The sequence below is a fragment of the Mobula birostris genome, chromosome 5 (assembly GCF_030028105.1).
Source record: "Mobula birostris isolate sMobBir1 chromosome 5, sMobBir1.hap1, whole genome shotgun sequence".
Lineage (NCBI taxonomy): Eukaryota > Metazoa > Chordata > Chondrichthyes > Myliobatiformes > Myliobatidae > Mobula > Mobula birostris.
Window position 1 is genome coordinate 180,488,194 of NC_092374.1, and position 24,376 is coordinate 180,512,569.

At 45.3% G+C, this 24,376-nt stretch overlaps 1 protein-coding gene across 1 annotated transcript in view; it reads left to right on the top strand.

Moving 5' to 3' along the window:
- The first annotated feature begins 5,265 nt into the window (after nt 1-5,265).
- The window catches only part of LOC140197385 (complement C3-like), a 67,336-nt gene continuing 48,225 nt past the window's right edge, over nt 5,266-24,376 (top strand). The window contains exons 1-5 of the mRNA XM_072257343.1: nt 5,266-5,377; nt 10,145-10,337; nt 11,945-12,122; nt 16,753-16,823; nt 24,174-24,262. Coding sequence (XP_072113444.1) covers nt 5,313-5,377; nt 10,145-10,337; nt 11,945-12,122; nt 16,753-16,823; nt 24,174-24,262 — 596 coding nt within the window. The 5' untranslated portion in view covers nt 5,266-5,312. The remainder of the gene's footprint in view (nt 5,378-10,144; nt 10,338-11,944; nt 12,123-16,752; nt 16,824-24,173; nt 24,263-24,376) is intronic.

A 24,376-nucleotide genomic window follows, 5' to 3' on the forward strand; every position in this document is an offset into this window, starting at 1 on the left:
TCATGCTGCTGTTCCAAGGCCATAACAGGACACATCAGCTGAGATCTTAGTACTCCTCTCCGGATCATTAAACACCAGCATGGGCTCTTCAGTTAGGATTCTTTTCAACCTCTGGAAACGTTCTTCTTGCTCTTGGGACCAAATCCACTCATTTTGCTGCTCAGGGAGTGACCTAAGTGGCACTGACACAGTAGACAGTTGAGGGATGAACTTTGCCAGGTAAGTCACCATACCCAGGAAACGTCTCACCTCCTCTTTGTTTCAGGGCTTCTCCGTGTTCTCAATGGCTGACATCTTTCTTGGTTCAGGCTTCACTCCCTCTTACAATATAATGTCTCCTATAAAAGTCAGCCATTAACACCAAACTCACATTTCTCTTTATTTAATTTCAAATTGACATTCTATGTCACATCTAGCATCTGTCTCAGTTGTGTACCATATACTTCCTCGATGGATCCCCAGACGAAGATGTCATCCATCATGGTCTCAACACCAGGCCCTCAAAGACTTCTGGTGCAGACAGGATCCCATTAGTAACTGAAGAAAATAATTATCTTCCCTCCGGTGTGTTAAAAGTACCCAGTCTCGAACATACAATACGTTGAGTTTGGTAAACCACTTGGCTCCTCCAAACCGGGTCATGATCTCCTCCCATGTTGGCAATTTAAAATGCTTTCTCTTGATGGCTTTATTAAGATCTCTTGAGTCTAAACATATCCAGAATGATTTCATTTTTCTTTTGCACAATAACTAGTGAGCTCACCCAATCTGTTGATTCTTCAGTTTTCTGTATGACATTCATCCATTCCATGCATGCTAATTTTTGTTTAAGTTTATCTCTATGTGCAAATGGAACTTTCCTGTATGCATGGACAACAGGAGCTACTGAATTGAATTGACCCTATTACTTACTTCCTGCATATACATGAGGAGTAAAAATCTTCACGTTACATCTCCGTCTAAATGTGCAATGTGCAATTTATAGTAATTTGTAATAAATAGTATGTACAACAGGACATTCAATATAACATAGAAATACAATTGTGTCAGCATGAATTAATCAGTCTGGTGGCCTGGTAGAAGAAGCTGTCCCAGAGCCTGTCGGTCCTGACATTTATGCTGCGGTACCATTTCCCAGATGGTCGCAGCTGGAACAGTTTGTGGTTGGGGTGACTGGGCCCCCAGTGATCCTTCAGGCCCTTTTTACATACCTGTCTCTGCAAATGTTCTGAACAGTGGAAAGTTCACATCTACAGATGTGCTGGGCTGTCTGCACCACTCTGCAGACATCTACGATTGAGGGAGGTATAGTTCCCATACAAGGCAGTGATGCAGCCAGTCAGGATGCTCTCAATTGTGCCCCTGTAGATAGTTCTTTCTACAGAAGTTCTTCCTGTAGAAATTATGACAACTATATGGATTTTCTGTATTCCAGGCAAGCATCTGAGACCCTCTAAGACATCTGTGTACTTTTCCATGAGTGAAGTGTGGTCATTTTTGGTCAGTGAAGCTACTACAAAAACTCTTTCAACAGGATGAGCTTTTCACACGCACTCAGACCTGATTATTGGCTGAACTCTCTTTTCTGCAACCAGTATCTATGCCTTTAGGTACTTTAAGGTCACCATTTTACTGAAACGTTCTCTGCATTATAGCCTGTCACTTTTACCTTCACTGGGTAAATTTTGCTCTTTACTTTGAGAGTCTTGTAATTATCCACAGATTACAGATTTACCTGAGCTCTGGTGTCAAGCTTGAATGGAAATAGTCTCACTGGGACAATCCATTCTGTTTAGCAGCACCAGCGTTCTGCACATAATCTACAAAGACTTCCTCTATTTCCTCAGCAACTGTGTGTACCTTCCTTTTGGTAGCTTTAGTAGTCCTAAACAGGACTACTAGTCCTAATACATCTCTAGCACTTCATCAGAAGAATGAGTTTAAACTTTACACTGTTCTGGGTTCAACTTCATAGTAAGGTTCATCCCTCACTCCAATATCTTTGTTTTTTTCCAACACATGACATGATAGATTTTATAGGATATTTGGTAACCCTGTAAGGTTCAGTTGCACAGACTGGGTTTATATATTGTGCTATGCACATTGATTGAGTTCAAGATGCCATTACAGAACAGGATCATCCAGTATAGGCGTTTGGCCTGCAAAGATGTACTGACCTTTTAACCTACTCCATGGTCAATCTAACCCTTCCCTCCTGCACAGAACATAACCCTCCTTCTTTCATGTGCCTAAGAGTCTCTTAAATCTATATAAGACCTTAGTTAGACCCCACTTGGAGTACTGTGTTCAGTTCTGGTCACCTCATTACAGGAAAGATGGGGATGCTATAGAGAGTGCAGAGGAGGTTTACAAGGATGTTGCCTGGATTGGAGAGCATGCCTTATGAGAATAGGTTGAGTGAACTTTGGCCTTTTCTTCTTGGAGTGACGGAGGATGAGAGGTGACCTGATAGAGGTGCATAAAATGATAAGAGGCTTTGATCGTGTGGATAGCCAGAGGCTTTTTCCCAGGGTTGAAATGGCTAACCCGAGGGGGCATAGTTTTAAGGTGTGTGGAAGTAGGTACAATGGGGATGTCAGAGATCAGTTTATCTCACAGAGTGGTGGGGACGTGGAATGCACCGCCAGTGAAGTTGGTAGGGATAGATACAACAGGGTCTTTTAAGAGACTCTTAGATAGGTACATGGAGCTTCGAAAAATAGAGGGCTATGCGGTAGGGAAATGCTGGATAGTTTCTAGAGTAGTTTCATAGTTTCATGGTCGACACAACATTGTGGGCCGAAGGGCCTGTAATGTGCTGTAGATCTTCCTATGTTTCTAGATATCCCAAACGTATTGTCCTCTTCTAGAATCCCCAGCAGAGCACTCCAGGCACTTAACACTGTGTAAAAAAATACTTCTGGCATCTCCTCTGTGCGTTCCTCTGCTCAGCTTAAAAGCACTGTATGTCCTCTGTGATATTTGCCATTGTCACCCTGGGAAATGTCTGACTGTCCACTTTATCCATGACTCTTATTGTTTTGTACTCCTCTATCAAGTCACCTCTCATCCTCCTCTCCCCTGAAGAAAAAGCCCTAGCTTGCTCATCCTGTTATCCAGGCAGCTTGCTGATAGATCACCTCGGTACCCCCTCTGAAGCTTCCCACATCTTTCCTATGATGAGGCGACCAAAACGAAACACAACACTCCAAGTGTGATCTAACCAGATATTTTAGAGTTACATTACCTTACGGCTATTATACGCAGCACCCAGACTAATGAAGGCCAGCCCACCACATGCCTTCTTGAAGACCCTATCAATTTGTGCGGTAAAAAGATTAACAATATTTTTTTTAAAGATTAGCTGTCTTTCTGTCACGTGAACATTGAAACATCAGCAGGAGGGAGGAGGGAGGAGAAGATGGCGGTGTGACGCAGTGCGCACGGCCTCTCCGGTGAATGATATCATATCTGTAAGTAGGAGTCATGCACAATTCTGATTTGATGGAGACAGACGTGGGAAGCATGGAGGAACATCTGGAGAAACTCCTGAAATGCCCGGTTCGCTGCAGCTGCTACTGTGCAATCGAGAATCTCTGGAGGGGAAGGCCCCAAATCCTCGCTTTGCCTGCTGCTGGCGGCTGGGGCCGGGGTTGAAGCGCTCAGTGCTCAGTGTTGGAGGGCTGGTCGAAGGCTCAAAGTTTTCGGACGGACTCAGAGTCGGACTGTGGTCGGGTGCTTCCAGGATGCTGCATCGGCAAGTTTGCTGCGCTGGAAGCTCATGGCAGGGAGAGTTTTCTTCCTTCTACCGTCTGCATGAGATGATGGGACTTTCGAGAGACCTTGAGACTTTTTTTTACTGTGCCCATGGTCTGTTCTTCATCAAAATTACTGTACTGCTTGCACTGTTGTAACTATATGTTATAATTATGTGGTTTTTGGCAGTTTTTCAGTCTTGGTCTGTCTTGTGCTTCAGTGATATCACACTAGAGGAACATTGTATCATTTCTTAATGCATACCTTACTAAATGACAATAAAAGGGGACTGCGTGTCCTCATAATCTAACCTAAGCAAAGCATACAATGAAATGTGCCATTTGTGTCAACAACAAAGTCAGTCTGAGCATTATGCTGGGGGCAGCCCGCAACCGTGGTCACACTTCTGACACCAACGTAGTAACCCCACAACTTACTAATAGCCCATGTGCCTTTGGAATATGGGAGGAAACCAGAGCATCTGGAGGAAACCCACATGGTCAAGGGAGAATGTACAAACTCCTTGTAGACAGTGATGGGAGTCGAACCGTGAATACTGATCGCTAGATCTGTAACAGCATTAAACTCACTGCTGTACTGCTCTGCTGTCCCAGTACCGAGGGAACTTATGGAGCGAATATGTGGCTGGTGGCATAGTGGTGCAGCACAGAGATTCAATGCTTTACCACAACGAAGACTTGGGTTCTAGCCTGACCTTGGCAGCTGTGCATGAGGAGTCTGCATGCTCACCCTGTGAATGCATTGTTTCCTACTGAGTGCTCTGGCTTCTGCCCACACCCCAAAAACACAGGAGGTGATGTTAATCGACCCTGTAAAGTGCCTACAGTGAATGATAGGAGAACTGAGAGTCGATAAGATCAGTATGAGTCAGCACAGACTCAATGGGCTGAAAGGCCTGTTCCTGCTCTGGTGCTCACTTTGACTCTCATAGTCTACTTTGACTAACCTCTCAGGAGCAAAGCTAAGGAACACTCCCACACATGGAGAGGGGACTGATATTTGGGATACGGTCCTCTGTGCAGCTGATACGGTGCACAGCGTGCAGCGGGTAGAGCCGATGTCTCACAGCTCCGGACATACAGGTTCAATCCCGACCTCCGCCGCAGTCTGCAGTTGGAGTTTGCACCTTCTCCCAGTGACTGTGCGGGTTTCCTCCCACATCCCAAAGACATGCAGGTCATTAGGGTAATTGATCGTTGTAAATTGCCCCCAAGTGTATGGGTGAGCGGTCAGGTATAGGGAGGGGAGGGGGAGCTGACGGGAAAGTGGGGAGAGTGGGTTACAAGAAAGACTAGTAGGTGTCAGCACGGAAGCAGTGGGCCGAATATCCTCCTCCTTTGTCCTGGGGGAAATTCATGCTAGGTTAGGACGCCTGGGAACAAAATAGTTAAAACTACTGTTTACATGAAATGTTGAAATCTGTCCACAATTAATGAGTAACGTAATCCTAATACTGGAAATGAAAGCAAACGAGGTTTGGCATTTGAGAAACAGGCCGTCCAACACTGGCAGTGCTGACGCCCGCCGTCTCAGTTATGGCACCCCTAAAGGTTTTGCTTTTGATCTCTTCGTGGGTTTCATTCACTGAGCCAAGGCTTCCGTAAGTACCTCCTTTCCTAGAAGCAGGGCCTGCTACGACAGCAAGGATCTGTGGCTTTACAGTGAGGGGTTAAGAGGTTAAGAGGGGATCTGAGCAGTTTTTTATTTCAGCCAGAGAGTGGTTGGAATCTGGAACCTAAGGGTGCTTCAGGTCGCGGCGTTTCAGGTGTCTGAATGAGCTCTTGAATCGCCGAGGCTGTGGACTAACTGTAGGCAGGTATGGACACATTGGGCAGTTTCTGTGCTCTATGACTCGGTAACTCAAAATAACCTCCCACAATTCCTTCATATTTCCCAGCATCCTGCAATCCATGGTCAGTGTACATTTTATATTTTAAATTATGTTTTCTTTTAACAATCCTTAGAAGTAACTGGATCCCCTAATCACCAGTAAAACAGTGTGTTGCTTAACCTGTCCAATGGCTCCCTTCTCTGGTTTTGCTGACAAACTTCCCAGCTCATGGATCACAGAACTGATAGACAGGACCCTCAACCCATCAAGGCTGTGCTAATGTCAAGCACCTACTTCTGACTAATTCTATTTGTTCCCCTCATATTCCCAGCCCCGCCCCCAGCGACGCACTTACAGGGGCAACTTACAGCAGGCACTTAGCTTACTGACCTGAACGTCTGTGGGATGCGGGAGGGAAGTGGAGTGCTTTGAGACAATTCAATGACGTGCCGATTGGTATGTTAACAGGTGTATTGTAGGTGAGTGATAGAACTTTGGGGGGGGGGGCAGTTGATAGGAATGAGGGCAGAAAAAAGAAGGATTAGTGTAGGACTGGCATGAATGGATGCTTGGGTTATTCCGTGGCCTCAAAGACCTGCTTCTACACAGGGTGGGTAACTGCTTCACTCCATCACTCGTGGCCACCCGCATCTCCTGGTTATCAGACATTTTAGTTCTCCTTCCCATTCCCACACTGACCATCTGTCCCTAAACTCCACCGCTATTTGGTCGAGGCTAAGTGCAAGTTGGAGGAGCAACACACGACATTTAGAACACAGGACCATAGAAAACCTACAGCACAATACAGGCTTTTTGGCCCACAATTCTGTGCTGAACATGTACTTACTTAGAAATTACCGAGGTTACCCATACTCCCTATTTTTCTAAGCTCTATGTACCTGTCCAGGAGTCTCTTAAAAGACTCTACTGTATCCACCTCCACCAACATCACCAGCAGCCCATTCCATGCACTCACCACTCTCTGCTTGAAAAAACTTACCCATGACATCTCCTCTGTACCTACTTCCAAGCACCTTAAAACTGTGCCCCCTCATGTAAGCCATTTCAGCCCTGGGAAAAAGCCTCTGACTATCCACATGATCAATGCCTCTCATCACTTCCCCTGGGCAGCCCCTAAACTGGCAGCAGAACCATTGAATTCACTAGCTTATTCACTGAGTCATAGAGGACTAGTACAGAAACAGGACTTTCGTCCCATCTAGTCCATAACAACCTGTTTTCCTGTCCAGCCTCGTCTATAAGACCATAAGACATAGGAGAAGAATCTGGCCCATATAGTCTGCCCCGCCATTCAATCACGGCTGATCCTTTTTTATCTTCTCCTCAAGGCCAGTTCCCAGCTTTCTCAACATAACCTTTGATGCCATGTCCAATCAAGAACCTATCAATCTGTGCCTTAAATACACCCCACGACCTGGCCTCCACAGCTGCATGAGGCAACAAATTCCACAAATTTAACACTCTTTCGCTAAAGAAATTTCTCTGCATCTCTGTTTTGAAAGGGCACCCCTCTATCCTGAGGCTGTGCCTTCTTGTCCCACCATGGGAAACATCCTTTCCACATCTACTCTGCTTCGGCCTTTCAACATTCAGAAGGTTTCAATGAGATCCCCCCCCTCATCCTTCTGAATTATAGCGAGTACAGACCCAGAGCCATCAAATGTTCCTCATATGATAACACTTTCATTCCTGGAATCATCCTTGCGAACCTCCTCTGGATCCTTTCCAATACCAGCACATATTATCTAAGATGAGAGGCCCAAAACTGTTCACAATACTCAAGGTGAAGCCTCACCAGTGCTTTATAAAGCCTCAGCATCACATCCTTGCTCTTGTATTCTAGACCTCTTGAAATGAATGCTAACTTGGCACTTGCCTTCCTCACCACCGACTCGACCTGCAAGTTAACCTTCAGGGTGTTCTGCACAAGGACTCCCAAGTCCCTCTGCATCTCAGATTCCTGGATTTTCTCCCCATTTAGAAAATAGTCTGCACGTTTATTTCCATTACCAAAGTGCATGTCATGCATTTTCCAACATTGTATTTCATTTGCCTTTTTCTTGCCGATTCTCCTAATCTGTCTAAGTCCTTCTGAATCCTACCTGTTTCCTCAACACCACCTGCCCCTCCGCCAATCTTCGTATCATCTGCAAACTTGGCAACAAAGTCATCTATTCCATCATATAAAGCATTTATATACAGCATAAAAAGAAGTGGCCCCAACACCAACCCCTGCGGAACACCACTAGTCACTGGCAGCCAACCTGAAAAGGATCCTTTTATTCCCACTCGCTGCCTCCTTCCAATCAGCCAATGTTCTAACCATGTTAGTAACTTTCCTGTAATACCATGGGCTCTTAACTTGGTAAGCAGCCTCGTGTGTGGCACCTTGTTAAAGGCCTTCTGAGAGTTCAAATATACAACATCCACTGCATCCCTTTTATCGATTCTACTTGTAATCTCTTCAAAGAATTCAATCAGTTTCATCAGGCAGGATTTTCCCTGCGGGAAACTATGTTGACTTTGTACTATCTTGTCCTGTGTCACCAAGTACTCCATCACCTCATCCTTAACAATTGGCTCTGACATCTTCCCAACCACTGAGGTCAGGCTAACTTGTCTATAATTTCCTTTCTGCTATCTTCCTCCTTTCTTAAAGAGTGGAGTGACATTTACAAATTTCCAGGCTTCTGGCACTATGCCAGAGTCTAATGATTTCTGAAAGATAATTTCTAATGCCACCACAATGCTACCTCTTTCAGAACCGTAGGGTGCAGTTTATATGGTTCAGGTGATTTAAGGTCTTTCAGCTTTTTGAACACCTACTCACTTGTAACAGTAGCTGCACCTACTTGTCTTCCTTCATGCTCTACAACATCAGGCACACTGTTAGTGTCTTCCACAGTGAAGACTGATATAAAATACTCATGTAGCTCATCTGCCGTCTCCTTGTCCCCCGTTATTTGTTTCTCCTGCCTCAATTTCTAGTGGACCTATATCCACTCTCATTTCTCTTTCATTTTTAACATACTTGAAAAAACTTTCACTATCCACTTTGCTCTTATTTGCTAGCTTGCTTTCATCTTTTCCCTTCTAATGATTTTTTAAGTTGCTCTCTGTAGGTTTTTAAAAACTTCCCAATCCTCTATTTTCCTACTAATTTTTGCTTTGTTGTAAGCCTTTTCTTTTGCTTTTACAATGGCTTTGACTTCCCTTGTCAGCCACGCTTGTACTGTTTTACCATTGCAGTATTTCTTCATTTTTGGAGCACATGGTTCCTGCACCTTCCTCATTTTTCCAGAAATGCACGCCATTGCTGCTCTGCTGACATCCCTGCCAGCAGCTCCTTCCAATTTACTTTGGCCAACTCCTCTCTCATACCACTGTGATTTCTCTTACTCCACTGAAATACTGCTACATCAGACTTCACTTTCTGCACCCTGACCATAAATCTCCATCCATGGTAGTCCCACTTGCCAGCATTTCTTATCCATGTGTCTGTGCAAGTGTCTTTTAAATGTTATTGAACCCATCCTGCCCCTCTGGGGCGGTCCACTTCCGTGCTACCTTTTGTGAAAAAAGTTGCCCCTCAACTTCTAGAGTCCTATAGAACAGAAGCAGACCCTTCAGTTCACGTAGTCCGTGCCCCCCCCCCGATCTTCTGCCTTGTCCCATCTACTGCACCCAGATATTGTCCCTCCATTCATGTACCTATCCAAACTTCTCTGATATGTGGTTATTGAACCCGCCTCCATTACTTCTGTTGGCAGCTCGTTCCGCACTCACAACACCTAAGAGAATAATTCCCCCTAAGGTTTCACATGAAATATTTAAATATTCACACCAAACCTACAATCTCTAGTTCTGTCTCACCCTAACCTGAGGAGAAAAAGCCTGCATATATTCACCCTATCTATACCCCTCATACATCTACAACATCTCTCTTCATTCCCTTGCACTCCATGGAACATAAGCCTTGACCTTCTCAACCTTTCCCTGTAGCTCAGGTCCTCAGGTCCAGTAACTACTCTTCCTCTGTGCTTTCTCTCTTTTCTCACTCCTCCTGATCCTTCTGGCCCTCATCACTTATCCCCTTCCTCTCCCCTGCACTCTCCATCTGACAATCGCCCACTTACTTTTCCCACTGATTTCCCTCTCCACCTCCTCCCTTCATTCCATGCTCCACCTTCTTCTCCTATCAGCTTCCGTCTTCTTCAGACCTTTCCCTCCTCCACCTATCAGCTCCCAGCTTCTTGTTGCCATTTGCACACTGCCCCTCTCCCACCTACCTACACCCACTCCTCAACTGGTTTCGTCAATCACCTGGCAGAGTGCGCTCCACCCCTTCCCTCCATTTTATACTGACCATTTCCCTGGATGAAGTCTCGACCAAAACGTCGGCTGTCCTTTTCCCTCCACAGGTGCTGCCTGACCTGCTGAGTTCCTTCAGTGTGCAGTATGACTTTGACTAAATAAAACACTAAGTAATAGTTTTCTCCCTCTCTCCTCCTGCAGGTATTTGATTACGGCTCCGAAAGTAATCCGCATTGATGTGAAAGAGTCCATAACTGTTCAAGTGTTCGGGGCACAGGGCAACGTTAACGCCACTGTGTACTTTATCAATCAAAAAACCCTAAGGTTGTGTTCAGACAAGTACAGTGTGCAGCTGAACCACACAAACAAATTCACTCATGATCTCCTTGTCCAGGTAAATTGTCCAATGCTTTCTGGTTTGAATTGCTCCCTGACTCCCATTTATAAGATTTTCTGCATTGTAGTTCTGTCACCCTCCACTTTGTGTGTGACTCGGTGATACAGTGGGTGGAGCTGCAGCTTCACAACCTCAGAGACCCAGGTTGAATCCCATGTTCATCTGCGTGTAGAGTCTGCACATTCTCCCTGTGGCAACGTGGGTCACCTCACCAGGTGTGCTACTTTCTACTCCCTGTGACAACGTGGATCACCTCACCAGGTGTGTTACTTTCTACTCCCTGTGACAACATGGGTCACCTCACCAGGTGTGCTACTTTCTACTCCCTGTGACAACGTGGGTCACCTCACCAGGTGTGCTACTTTCCTTCCACATCCCAAAGCCTTAACATTTAAAGGTGTCAACTCACGTTGTCAGCATTGTCCGCACCAGAAACCAGAAAAGGAAATGTGATTGTGTACAATTGTGAAATATACTTATCATGCCTCTCATCTCTTGCTCCTTTTCTCTCTCTTGCTCTGTGCTTTCCCTCTTTCAGTTTCTTACTCTCTCTCTCTTGCTCTCTCACTTTCTCTTTCAGTTTCTTACTCTCACTTTCTCACTCTGTCTCGCACTTTCTCAATTTCTCTCTCTCTCTCTCTCTTACACACACACACAATCCACTAAACCATTTGCCTGCATTAACTCCTCTATGCCTTTCCATCCAAGCACCCATCTAATACCTTGTAAACATTCAAATTTTCCCCACCACCAGATAATCACCACCCTCAGAGTGGTGATTGGGTCCGCTTTAAATCCTTCCCCTCTCATACTACACCTGAGCCCTCCTGTTCTAGGCTCCCCTGCCCTGGATTAAAGACTGACTCTCACCCCTCATAATTTTATAAACCTCCTGATGATCATCCCTCAGCTTCCTGCATTCCAGTGGTGGGAATATACCCAGTCCATCCAATCTCTGCTGACAGCTGCAGCCCTCCTGTGCAGACAACATATTGGGGAATCTCTTGTGCACTTTCTACATCACTCCCAAGTCATCCCTATAGCATGACAATCCCAACTGCACACATTGCTGATTTTCCCCACATGAAATACCAAGAGTCACTACTCACCCAGTTCAATGCCAATATGTCCCAGAAGCTTGCTCTTGTTTCATAGAACATAGAACATAGAATAGTACAGCACAGTACAGGCCCTTCGGCCCACAATGTTGTGCCGACCCTCAAACCCTGCCTCCCATATAAGCCCCCACCTTAAATTCCTCCATATACCTGTCTAGTAGTCTCTTAAACTTCACTAGTGTATCTGCCTCCACCACTGACTCAGGTAGCACATTCCACGCACCAACCACTCTCTGAGTAAAAAACCTTCCTCTAATATCCCCCTTGAACTTCCCACCCCTTACCTTAAAGCCATGTCCTCTTGTATTGAGCAGTGGCGCCCTGGGGAAGAGGTGCTGGCTATCCACTCCGTCTATTCCTCTTATTATCTTGTACACCTCTATCATGTCTCCTCTCATCCTCCTTCTCTCCAAAGAGTAAAGCCCTAGCTCCCTTTCAAAGTTATCATCGCTACTCTAGCTATTATGCTGGGATCTCACCATACAGATCCTTCCAGAAAAAATGGAGGAGTGCAAACTACGCGGGACGATGTCATACATCGTAATGGCGGCAGAGATGCCGGAGCTCTTCCCCAACCGGAAGATAACTTACCTGCACCTTCGGGCCAAGCCTTACTTCGTCTTTATTGAAACCAACAAGCCGATATACAGGCCCGGAGAGACAGGTAAGCGAGGGCTGAGGATTCGTCTTTCATTCTCACAACCCAACCCAATAAAATTCCAGTGTACAGGGGGCGGGGGGAGGGGCGGTAGAGCCGCCTCCTCAGAGCCGTTTGCGTGTGGAGTTTTCACGTTCTCCCTGCGATGGCTTGGGGTTCCCCCCAGATGCTCTGGTTTCCTGCCACATCCCAATGACGCTGGGTTCACTGGCTACTGTAAATTTCCCAACACTGTATGGGAGAGGTAGAATATGTTTGGGAGGGGTGCAGAAGTAGGTGATGGGAGTGTGGGGAGAATAAAAGTGGGTCGGTGTAAATGGGAAGTAAACAGTGCCTGGCCTGCTGAGTTCCTCCAGCATTTTGTGTGTGATGGTTGATGGCCAACACTGCCTTAGTGCGCCAAAGGCTCTCTCTACCTGCTATGACTCTCCTAGCGACAATTGAATGTAGAGGAGGCAGAGAAGGAACCATTGGACTCATGTTGGAAGATATGGCGTAAATTGCCAGACCTTCCCGAGATGGGAGCTGGAGCCAGTGAGGTCAGAATACTGAGCCAGCCACCTCCTTTTGATAGTAGTGAAAGAGCATTAACTTTCTGTCCTTTTGGTAGTGAAGAGCAGTCTCATACTGTCTTCTTCAAGGCAAGATGAGGTGCAAGCAAATCTTACTGGTACACTTGTGTGATAATTTTTTTAAATTCAGTGATAAAGTGTGGAACAGGTCCTCTACCCCAACGAGCCGCACTACCCAGCAACCCCATCTGTTTAACACTAGCCTAATCACAGGACAATTTGCATTAACCAATTAACCTGCTAACCGGTACGTTTTTGGACTGTGGGAGGAAACTGAAGCACCCAGAGGAAACCCACGCACTTATGGGGAAAACCTACAATGTCCTTCCAGACAGTGTCGGAATTGAACTCCAAACTCTGAAACTCTCTGAGCTGTAACGGCATCACGCTAACCCCTAAGCTGCCGTGGCTCCCAGTCCTGGAAGGGTACTGCACAAAAACAGGTCCTTCAGCACATCAGGTCTGTGCCAACCTTTCTGGTCTTTTTAATAATTATAAATGACTTGGAAAAGTAGGTTAGTAATTTTGCAGAGGTCACGAAGGTTATGGTGCTGTGGATAGTGGAGAAGGCTGTCCTAGGTTACAATGGGACTTAGACTGCATGTCTATGTCTCTGGGCTAAGAAGTAGCAGATGGACTTCAATCTGGAAAACTGTGAAATGACACAATTTGGAAGGTTGAACATGCAGGGAGAGTTCAGAGTTAATGGAAGGATTTTTAGCAGTATGGAAGAACAGAGGGATTTTGGGTTTCAAGTCATCAGATCCCTCAATTTGCCGCACAAGTCGACAGAGATGTTAATAAGGCATGTGGCATGCCGTACCAATTAGCTGGGGGATTAAGTTAAAGAACTGCGAGGTAATATTGCAGCTCCATAAAACTCTGGTTAGACCACATGGGGTATTGTGTTCAGTTTTGGTCACCTCGTTATAGGAAGGATGTGGAAGCTTTTGAGAGGGTGCAGAGGAGATTTACCAGGATGCCACGTGGATGAGAGAACGTCTCTTATGAGGAAAGGCTGAGCAAGCTAAGGCTTTTCTCTTTGGAATGAAGGACAATGAGAAGTGACTTGATAGACGTGTTCAAGATTATAAGAGGCATAGATAGAGTGGGTGGCCAGCGAGAATGGCCAATACCAAAGGAATCCTTTAAGAGTGAGAGGAAGAAAGCTCAGGGGAGATGGCAGGTAGTTTCTTGCATGGAGAGTGGCAGGCAAGTGCCTGGAATGCACTGTCAGCTGTGCTGATAGAGGCAGATGCAGTGCTGACTTTGAAGAAACTCTTAGATTTGCACGTGGATGAAAGAAAAATGTGTTATTGGCTTTGTAGGAGGGAAATGTTAGGTTGATTGTGGAGCAGGTTTATGTAGATTAGCATCTCATTATGGGCTTTCTGTCCTCTCCTATTAAATTCCCCCTTCTCCAACTCTTTATCTCTTTCACCAGTTGGCTTTGCAGCTCTATACATCAACACCTTGCCCTCTTCCAGTTTCATGTATCGCCTACTACCCTGCACTTCTTCCTCTCCTTCCCCCACCTTCTTATTCTGACTGCTCATCTCTGTTTTTCCCAGTCTTTATGAAGGGTCTCGGCCCAAAACATTGACTGTTTACTCTTTTCCATAGATGCTGCCTGACCTGCTGAGTTCCTTCAGCATTTTGTGTCTGTTACTTGGATTTTCAGCATCTGCAGATCTTCTCTGGTTTGTGAATGTCCTGTTGAACCTCCTCTGCACTCTCTCCAGTGCAACCTCCTTTGCTCAAGGGAAAATGATCCCAACCTGTCTGATCTCTCCACATAATGAAAGTCCTCCAGTCCAGGAGCCAATCTGCACACTCTCTAGTTTGATGGGAAAATTCCAGGGTTTGAATTTGTGGCTACAATTGTACCCAGGGTTCACCTTGTGTCCACGATTCTGTGGAGCAGATGATTACAATGTCTAAGAGCTGTGTGGCTTCCAAGTGCTGCCCCCTGTCTTTCAGGGAGGTTAACTCCAAGCTCGTCTCTTCATTGAAACATAGAGCAACACAGATTGAAATGGGGCTTGTGCCCCCATAACACCACGATGATCTTCAATCACCCAGCCCAATATTCATCCACGGATGCCCTTCATCCATGTTATAGGTGGTCTTCAATTGCAGAACATGGATCAGAAGTGTAGACTCTCTCCTGACCTCTAACCTCTCACATCACTGTCCTAAAATGACCCCTAACTCCCCTCTCTGTCCCTGTCTCCTATGCACCTAAAATAAATTATATCTGAGCCTCTAGGGAGATTGCAGCTCAGCGTCATCTTAACAGTAACCCAGCAAAGTTCAGATAAGAAGGATATTTAATGTATTCTTGTTCCTATTACTAGTAGATGCATCAAGAAAATCAGCAAGAAAACAGGCCCTTCAGTACATCAACCCCAGATCAACCATCAGCCATCCATTTATACTAATCCTATTTTCATTCTCCCCACTTTCTGATCAACTCTGTCCCACTCTGACCTTTTATACTTCTCACATTCCCATCAATCCCCCACTTCCTCTCCCTGACTCTGCCACTCACCCATGCACTAAGGATAACTTACAACAGCCAGCTGACTCCCCTGTCCACATGTCTTTGGAGATGTGGGAGGAAACCGGAGCATGTGGGGGAAACCCATGCAGTGTCAGGGAGAAAGTGAGATCTCCAAACACAGACACCGGTGGTCGGGATCAAACCCAATTCTCTGGTGCTCTGAGGGACCACTTATACCAACTGTATTGCATTAGCCAGGATTTTCAGTGCTGAACTGATATTTGTTCGCCAACTAAAGCCTTTCATAGTGCTTAGTTAAAAATAATCTTGTTCAGTAGCGAGCTCTGTCTGATGGAATCTGTAGTGAACATTGGTGTAGAAAAGTGTCTTGGGCTGTTTACCTTATTTTCCCAACTCTACTGAAAGGGATTAAGACTTTGCTGGCTCTGCACAATGACCTGCTCCTCAACAGTTATCACTGCAGCCTGCATGCTAGCAAAATCCTCTGTAACCACCTGCCAGACCACCATCGTGGCCCTGCAGCAGCTAGAAAATTTGGCCACTTACACTTCTACAGCTTCTGTGACTGCTGCAATATCTCCTGTCACCACAGGGAGACTTTCAAAGGACCTTGTGCTGTTAGTCTGCACAGTTAGCGGGATGGTGAATTGCCACTCCATGTTGATGGTGAGGGAGTTGGGACTTTACTATCGATCTGGATGAACTAAGCAGGGACCCTGGGGGCCCTACTATTTTAATTTCTCGGAGGAAATTTCCATTGTCAAAGTGAAATTTGTTGCAATGCACTGAAGTCCAAGGAGTGGCATGGTAGTGTAGTGGTTAGCACAATGCTTTCCAATACCAGCGACCCGAGACCCGCACTGCCAGTAAGTTCTCCCCTTGACCACGTGGGTTTCCTCTCGCAGTCCAAAAGCGTACCAGTTGCTAGGTTCATTGGTCATTGTAAGTTGTCCTGTGAATAAGCTAGGATTAAAATCGGAGGGTCGGTGGGCGGCATGGCTGAAGGGCCGGAAAGGCCTTTTCTATGCTGTGTGTCAATGGATGTATGCACGGATACAATCAAAAAAGCTTACAGCAGCATGATAACTCCTATAAGCAGCATTCACAAGAAAAAAACATAAATCAAACATGCATTACGCACAATATTTAAAACACAGACTAATAATGAGTCCATTTTGGTGAAAAGTAATCAAAGAGGCTTTGATAATTGTAGTGATTAAGACTACGCGGGCTGATTCAAGAGTCAAAAGTCTGAAGGGGAAGTAGCTGTTCTTGAACCTGGTGGTGTAGGACTTCAGACTTCTGTACCTCCTGCCTGATGGTAGCTGCAAAGAGAAAGGCATGGGGCGGATGGTGGAGACCTTTGACGATGGATGTTGCCTTCCTGAGGCAGCGCCCCCTGTCGATATTACCAATGGTGGGGAGAGGTGAGCTGGGTCACTGACAATGTCAGTTATCAGAGAAAAGGAAAAAGCATTATTAATTGATGGCATTTTGTCTACCTTAACTAAGATTCTGATTATCAAACCTCCCCTTCCAGTCTATTTCCGAAGTTTTACCTTGGACCACGCACTGAAGCTCACAGACTGTGAGGCCAGACTGAAGATCTTGGTGAGTGACTATCTCTTTGCTTCACTGTAGTATTGTCACTGTTGTAACTCTGGACAGCTCACAGAGTTAATTATCTCTGCATCAAATCACAGAGCACAGAAACAGGCACTTCAGCCCGTCATGTCCATGCTGACCACCAAGGTTTCCTCTTAATATTCTTTTACAGCTGCACAGGCCAACCACTGCTCTGAGCAGGAAATTTTTACATGGCCTGAAAACTGTGCAGCACTTCAAATGTTTTTTTGATATATATATACACACACCATGAATATTTAGAATGAAAATGGTAAAATCACATATGAAGGGTATAATGAAATACAGTAAAACAAAGAAAATATTTCATGTTTCATAAACTTTTTCTTGTCTGCCTTTATTAGAAATCCATTGTTTGTAAACACTGTCCAGATTAATTTCACATCCAGATAAAAGATATGTCTTAATCCTCATTAGATTATCCAAATGTTTCCCTTCTCGTCTGTTTCTGGATTTATATTTGATAGAATTCATAAGACTAGATCTATGTTTGCAGTCAGCACTAGAAGCTTGAAATATTCCAACAATGTTAGAAAGTCAGAATATAAAATTTTTCACTTTAAACACACACATGAGTAAGTGAAGGCAAAACAACTGACAGGCACAATGGCAAAAATAATACATTTTTACGAGGTGGTGTCGGTGTTCAGTGGGCAGTTTATTAACAATGCTACAGACCTCCATTCTGTGTTTATTGTTGCAATTTATAACAGTGCTGTAACTTGAAACAAGGACAGTATAAATACATAGAAGCTCTAAAATGTTTCAAAGTAAAGGTCGTGGTACATTTATTATTTAGAAAATCCATGGATTATATTTATCAATGCATAATTAATTACAGGATATTTCACAATTATATTAACATAGATTTCAATATTATATTAACTATATAAAAGAAAATTCCAGCTGCATAGCAACAAACTCAATATGCATGGGAACATTTCAGTTAATTTGTGGCTGCACAGCTGTGCAGCTTAGAAGGAGCAGTACTGACTATCAAATACCCATCTACACAGTGGCGGCGCCAGAGATTTTTTTCTTGCTGGTGTTACAGTGGGGCTGAATTATTCAGTGATGGTGCTGAGGGACATACTGTATGGTAATATGTATTCGCAAGGCCAGACGCGTGGCGTTCAAAAGTCAGTTTCAAGCATTATGTGTCTACTATAAATACCTCTGTTGATTCACAAGCAACAGCAATTGACAGATCTAATATAGAAGTGAACTGTGACATTGTCAACAGTATCGGAGACAGCCCGGGCTACACAGAGCGTAAGCAAACAAACCAACAGAGCATCTGACCCACAGTGCACAACATGAATCACACACCAATCCAGCAATCAGCGTCAAATGCGTGCTTTTCAACTGAAAAACACAACACTAACCCACAATGTCCACTGTTAATTGCATTACATAGACAGACAATGCCAAAAGATACACTGTTATTAAAGTCAAATAAGGCAAACAACAGATGCAAGGCTTTACCAGGAGTTGGACAAATCATACTCTGACCATGCAATACCTCAATTAATTCAGATACTGAATTTAAAACAAAAATCAACAGAATCACTGCTTGGAAGTCTAAGCAAAACCAGTAGGCTTAATAGCAGCAAATGTAATATTTTAAGATCTGCAGGAAACATAAGGACTATGGGGTATCCACCACAAAATAATAATAATAATCAACATTAGATTTGGCCCAAATTTTTAAAAAATCAACTGCACTCACCATTGATGTTTTCAGAGAAGCACAATCCATCTGTTGTTGTGATTGGTGGCGAAAGCATCAATGGTTTTCTGGATGTCAAGTGCTTTGGTCCTCCGGCTGTTTATGGCCAACAGGGCCAAGTTGCTGTTCCGAGCATCACCGCTGCTATTCCTTAGGTAGTTTTTGAGGCGTCTGAGGCAAGACAAACTCTGTTTTCATGAGGCAGATGTCACAGGTAGAGTCAGTGATATGCAGGTTAGTTTGTATAAATCTACAAATGCATCATGGTAGGGTCTCATTAGAGCTAGAAATTCCACTGTGTCATTCACTGTCTGTCCTTGCTGGAGACTCAACCACTGCTCTCATATACTCACGATTTTCTTGGACAATCTTTGCATGTCCTTTGTCAAGCATATTTCCCAATCTTGAACCGTCTTGTTTTCTCAATCTGAATTTGGCCCATGCCTCCATAGCAAACTTATGAGCTGCACTTACATGGTGGGTTTTGAAAGCTGTTGTAGCTTTCCGCCAGTTGTGGTGACCGGTGACAGTGAAGGTAAACTCAGAATGGAACCCATGTCCTCCACACAGGAAATGACTGCATGTGAAGCAGGACGTAGTATCTTTCGTGATTGAATATTCCAGTCAGTCAAACCAGACACGAATAAAACTCCTTTGCTGATTGCCAAACTGTTGCGAACAGCGGAGGGTACTTTTTCAATGCTGGCCGACGGGTCCTTCCTCAGGCTGCTGGCTAACATCGCTAACAGTATTCCCACTGGCACTAAGAGCAGCTTCATCCACGAATCTCGCTCCATTTCTTGTTCCTCTACTTCGCCCTCACACTCCTTCGATGAACTGCTGTCGTCCTCATCCCCACTTACTTCTTTCTGCATGTCACTTTCAATTAAGACAGGCTCAGGCTGAGACACCACTGATTCCTCAGGATGAGTTCGTTTTCTCACTAAAAATCAATCCATTTTTCACACCGGCCAAAATAATGCACGAGCCAGACCCACGCTCGCTTGTAAAAGCACAATGGGTGTGTGTGTGTGGCATCCATTAGTCTCTCAAGACCATGGATCTGTGGCTGGATGTATACTATCAATCTCTCGAGTGAGTGAGAGTGAGTGACATCCCCACCTTAAGTCAGCTTAGATCAGCTTAACTGATCTGAGGACAGCAACGGCAAGATATTGACAACGAACGAATAAGCAGAAGTGTAGAGTGGATCTGACAGAGTTTATAACTTTATGCTGCATGGGTGCTATGGTAATTGGGGGCGCTGTTTCACTAGATCAACTGGAGAAACAAGCTGTATTCAAAACTATGCAGAGAAAGCAAAGCAGCTGCAATTTGTATGTGAAATTTCAGTTAATTTCTTGGTGGTGCTATGGTGGTGCTATTGTAATTTCTGCTGGGGCTATAGCACCAGCTAGCACCACCTTAGCGCCACCCCTGCATCTACACCAGTCCCATTTAGCAATACTTGGGCTTTATAAGCCTTGACAATTCAAGTCCTCATCTAGATGCTTAAATACTGTGAGAGTTTCTCCCACCACCACCCCCAAAGGCAGTGCATTCCAAACTCCAAGCCCTTCTGGGTAAAAAGATTCTTCATCCACACATTAAACATTTAACTTTAGACACTTCTGGCTTGGGAAAGTTTTCTATTAACTAACTGCGCCCACCGCAACTTTTGTATCCCTCTCCCAGGTGCCCCTTGGACTCTTCCACTCCAATGAAATCAAATACAATCCCAGCTTTGGAGTGACAGAAGATAACAGGTGACTTGATAAAGGTTTAGACGATTAGGAGCGGGATAGATATAGTGGACAACCAACTCCATTTCCCCAGTGGCCATTAACAGAGGATATTAGTTTGAGGTAAGTGGAGGAAAGTTTAGGTGAAATGTCAGGTAGTTTTTTTTTCCCAGACAGAAAGTGTATGTGCTGGAACACACTGCCAGGGGTGTTGGAGAGGTTGATACAAGGACATTTAAGACACTCTCAGTTGTGCACATGGTTGTAAGAACACTTATGGGAGGGAAGGGTTAGATTGATGATGGAGAGGGTTTATATAGGTTGGCATAACATCATGGGCTGAAGGTCCCATACTATGCTGTAATCTTCTATGTTATATATAATAAGCAGTTCAGGGAAAGATCTCTGGGAACAACCTGACTAAAATAAAATACATCACCTATTTTGAAACATCCCCTCCTGGTTCCATCCTTCACTGCCCACACACTTCACACCTGATCCCATCCCCCATATGATCTGTCCCTTTCTCCCTGAATAGCTCCCATTCATACCTTGCATACTTATCAGGCAGCCTTTGTGTTCCTGCTTATGTCTCTCCAGCAGCCATTTCCTCCTTTGACCTCCCTCTCTCCCTATCTGGCTCCATCTGTCCTTCACCCTTAACCCCTTCTCAGTCCACTGCTCACAACACACACACACACACACACACACACACACACACACACACAACCCTGAGGAGCTCAGCAGTCTGGATGAAGGGTCTCGGCCCAAAAAGCCAACTGTTTGCTCTTTTCCATAGGTGCTGCCTGACCAGATAAGCTCCTCCAGCATTTGTGTGTGTTGCTTTGGACTTTCAACATCTGCAGATTTTCTGTTGTTTGAGAAGATCAGCAGACCAGGCAGCATCTATGGAGGGAAACAAACACACTCTGTCTGCTTGCCCTCAGTGATCTCTCCTGCTCTTTGATCATGTGTTTGCCCAGACTCACCATCACAGCCATGGGGCCTTCCTCAGAACTTGTCACAGCCACCATCTTGTGCAACAAGGCTTCTAGATCTGTTTCCAGGCCTCCCAGTTTGGCTTCAGTGAGGATCCCATGTGCCTGCGTTTCATTGACTGCTTCTCCCATAGTAAGCTACATGCCATCGTCACTTTCTCTTTCTCTACCACAGTTTTGGGTCTTTCTCTTCAAACACCTGTCAGAGCCCTCTCTGATAGTTCATCCTCTGCCTGATCCACACCTTTAAACATCAGTTATTCTCCTTCTCTGTGTCCAGGAAGGTTTGGGAGCTTGTCCATTGCTAGGTTGAGGCCCGGGCTATCTCTGACATAGACTCCATGGATACTACCTGACTAACTGAGTTTGTCCAGGATTTTGTACGTTGCTGTTCAAGATTTCCTGCATCTCTTTTGTCTTAACCACCCTATAGACGACTCAAACTCTGGGTAATCCGCATGTGGAGTATCGCATTCAGGTCCGGTCGCCCCATTATAGGAAACTGTTGGAGGTTTTAGAAAGGGTGCAGAAGAGGTTTTGCCCAACACCAGCCCCCTAGGCCTGAGTCGACGTAGTAGTAGTAGGATGCTGCTTGGATTATAAATTGGATAAACCTGGGTTGTTTTCTCCGGAGCAGAGATGGCTAAGAGGAAATCTGACAGAAGTTTATAACGTTATGAGAGGCAGAGACAAAGAGCTGGTATCTTTTTTTGCCGGGGTCGAAATTCTAACACTAGAAGGCATGCATTTAAGGTGCGAGGGAGTAGGTTCAAAGGATATGTGCAGGACATGTTTTTTTTAACACAGAGAGTAATGGATGCCCGGAATATGCTGCCGGAGTGGAAGTCGAGGGAGATGCGTTAGAGGTGATTAAGCAGCCCTTTGATAGGCACATGACTTTCAGAGCAGGGAGGGCATGAACCTTTTGAAGGCCGAAGGGATTAGTTTAACTTGGCATTTAACTACTTTGTATATTAGTTCAGCACAACATTGTGGGCTGACAGACCCGTTCCTGTGCTATACTATGTTGTATGATGTATGTTCTGGCCTCTATCACACCATTCCTCATCTATTCATCAGGTAGCATCTCCTACCTCCATTCTCAGTCCTGATGTATTTTTTGATCCAGTACCTTGACAGTTCCTTTTCTCCCCACAGATACTGTGCAACCATTTGAGTTCCTCCAGCAGACTTTCTGTTGCTCTGGCATAGTAATTCTCTCCTGCCAGCCTCCACCGCTTTTCTCCACAGCAGTGCTGTGTGTGGTGACCAGAGCCTCCATCCTCCAGCAGAGAGATCGGAGCAATCCCCTGCAGGGGTCCACCACCATTTATTTCTCTTCTGCAATCCGCAGCATCTGATACATTGGCACATCTTCAGTGTATAATGGGAACATTACATAGAATGTGGAACAGTACAGGCCCTTCAGCCCACAGTGCTGTGCTGAACTTTTAAACCACTCCAAGATTAATCTAACCCTTCCTTCTACATAGTTCTCCATTTCCTTTCATCCATGTGTTTATGAGTCTTTTAAAGGGCCTTAATATATTTGGTTTGGTTGTCGGCCGCTTGACCATGGTTTTTGGTCGGGCACCAGATGCCCGGAGAGATTCAGCGGGGGGCGGGCACCCAGCGCTCGGCTGGGGGCCGTGGTCGAGTGGTTGGCAACTTGGACGGTCTCCCCCACCAGACTTAGTCTGGTGAGGATGGTGTGAGAACACCCAGCAGGACTTAAAAAAAGCAAGACCTGACAAAGGGCGGATGAGCCAACGGCCATCTTCCGTGGAAGAGATTAAAGCCTCACCATGTATCTACGAATCGTATGCTGTGCACCTAGTTAGAAGAGACATGATGAACTTGGGCGCTGCACCGTGTGCCTGGACCTGCCCAAGGCCTCTGCCTGAGGAAGGGCCGAACTCGAAGAAGCGGCCACGGCTGGAGGCCAACATGGCCTCGGGTTCGAGTTCGGTGCGGGTGGTGGTGGGCGGTGCCAAGGCGGCCAGTGAGAACAAACTGGAGGAGAGGCTGTACTCGGTGCTGTCACAAGATCGAAGAAGGTGGCGGTGCATAGCTGCCAAGCCCGGATTTGAAACGGCACCCACTGACTGAAAAAAATATATATTTGACTCTAACACCATCCATGGCAGTGCAGTCCACACACTTACCACTCTCTGTGTAAAAGAAACTACTTGCTATGCTTTCCTCCAATCACCTTAAAACTGTGCTCTCTTGTATTGGCCGTTGCCAGCCTGGGAAAGAGGTCTACTCTATATATGCCTCTCATCATTTTAATACCTCTATCATGTTGCCCCTTATCCTCTCTTGTTCTACAGAGGGAAATTCTAGCTTGCTTAACCTTTCCTTATATTCATGCTGTCTGATCCCAGCAGCATCCTGGTAAATCTCCTCTGCACCCTCTCTAAAGTGTCCACGTCCTTTCTATAATGAGATGACCAGAAATGAACATAATTCCCTGACCGTGGTCTGACCAGAGTGTTACAGAGTTGTAACATTACATTGCAACTCTTGAACACAATCCCGATTAATGAAGGCCACCCTGAATGCCTTCTTAACCACCCTGTCAACTTGCATGGCAACTCTGAGGGTTTTATGGACATGGGCCCCGAGATCCCTCTGTTCTTACACACTGCTAAGAAAGCTACCATTAACCCTGTATTCTGCCTTCAAGTTCAAACGTTTAAAGGGTATCACTTCACACTTTAATTTGGTACAGATGGAGGTCATTCTGCTCTGTACTACCTCTTTGGTTATAGTGCTCTGACAGTCCCAGTTGCCTGCTCCTTGCTGAAGCTGTTGATAACTCAAGGTTGGTCTTTTTCCCTTCCAGAACGCGGGTGTCTTGGTCAATGAAGTTGAGAGTCGAAGAGAGGGCTCAGGCAAGGTCTGCAAAGGTGAAATAAGAATCAGTCCCTCAAAGTAAGTCTGGTTCTCTCAAACACTGTGGGTCTGGTAGGGCATTTGTGGGAGGATGCAATAGGGCCACAGACCATTCAGCCCATTGCATCATACCCACCACAAAGAACTAATCAA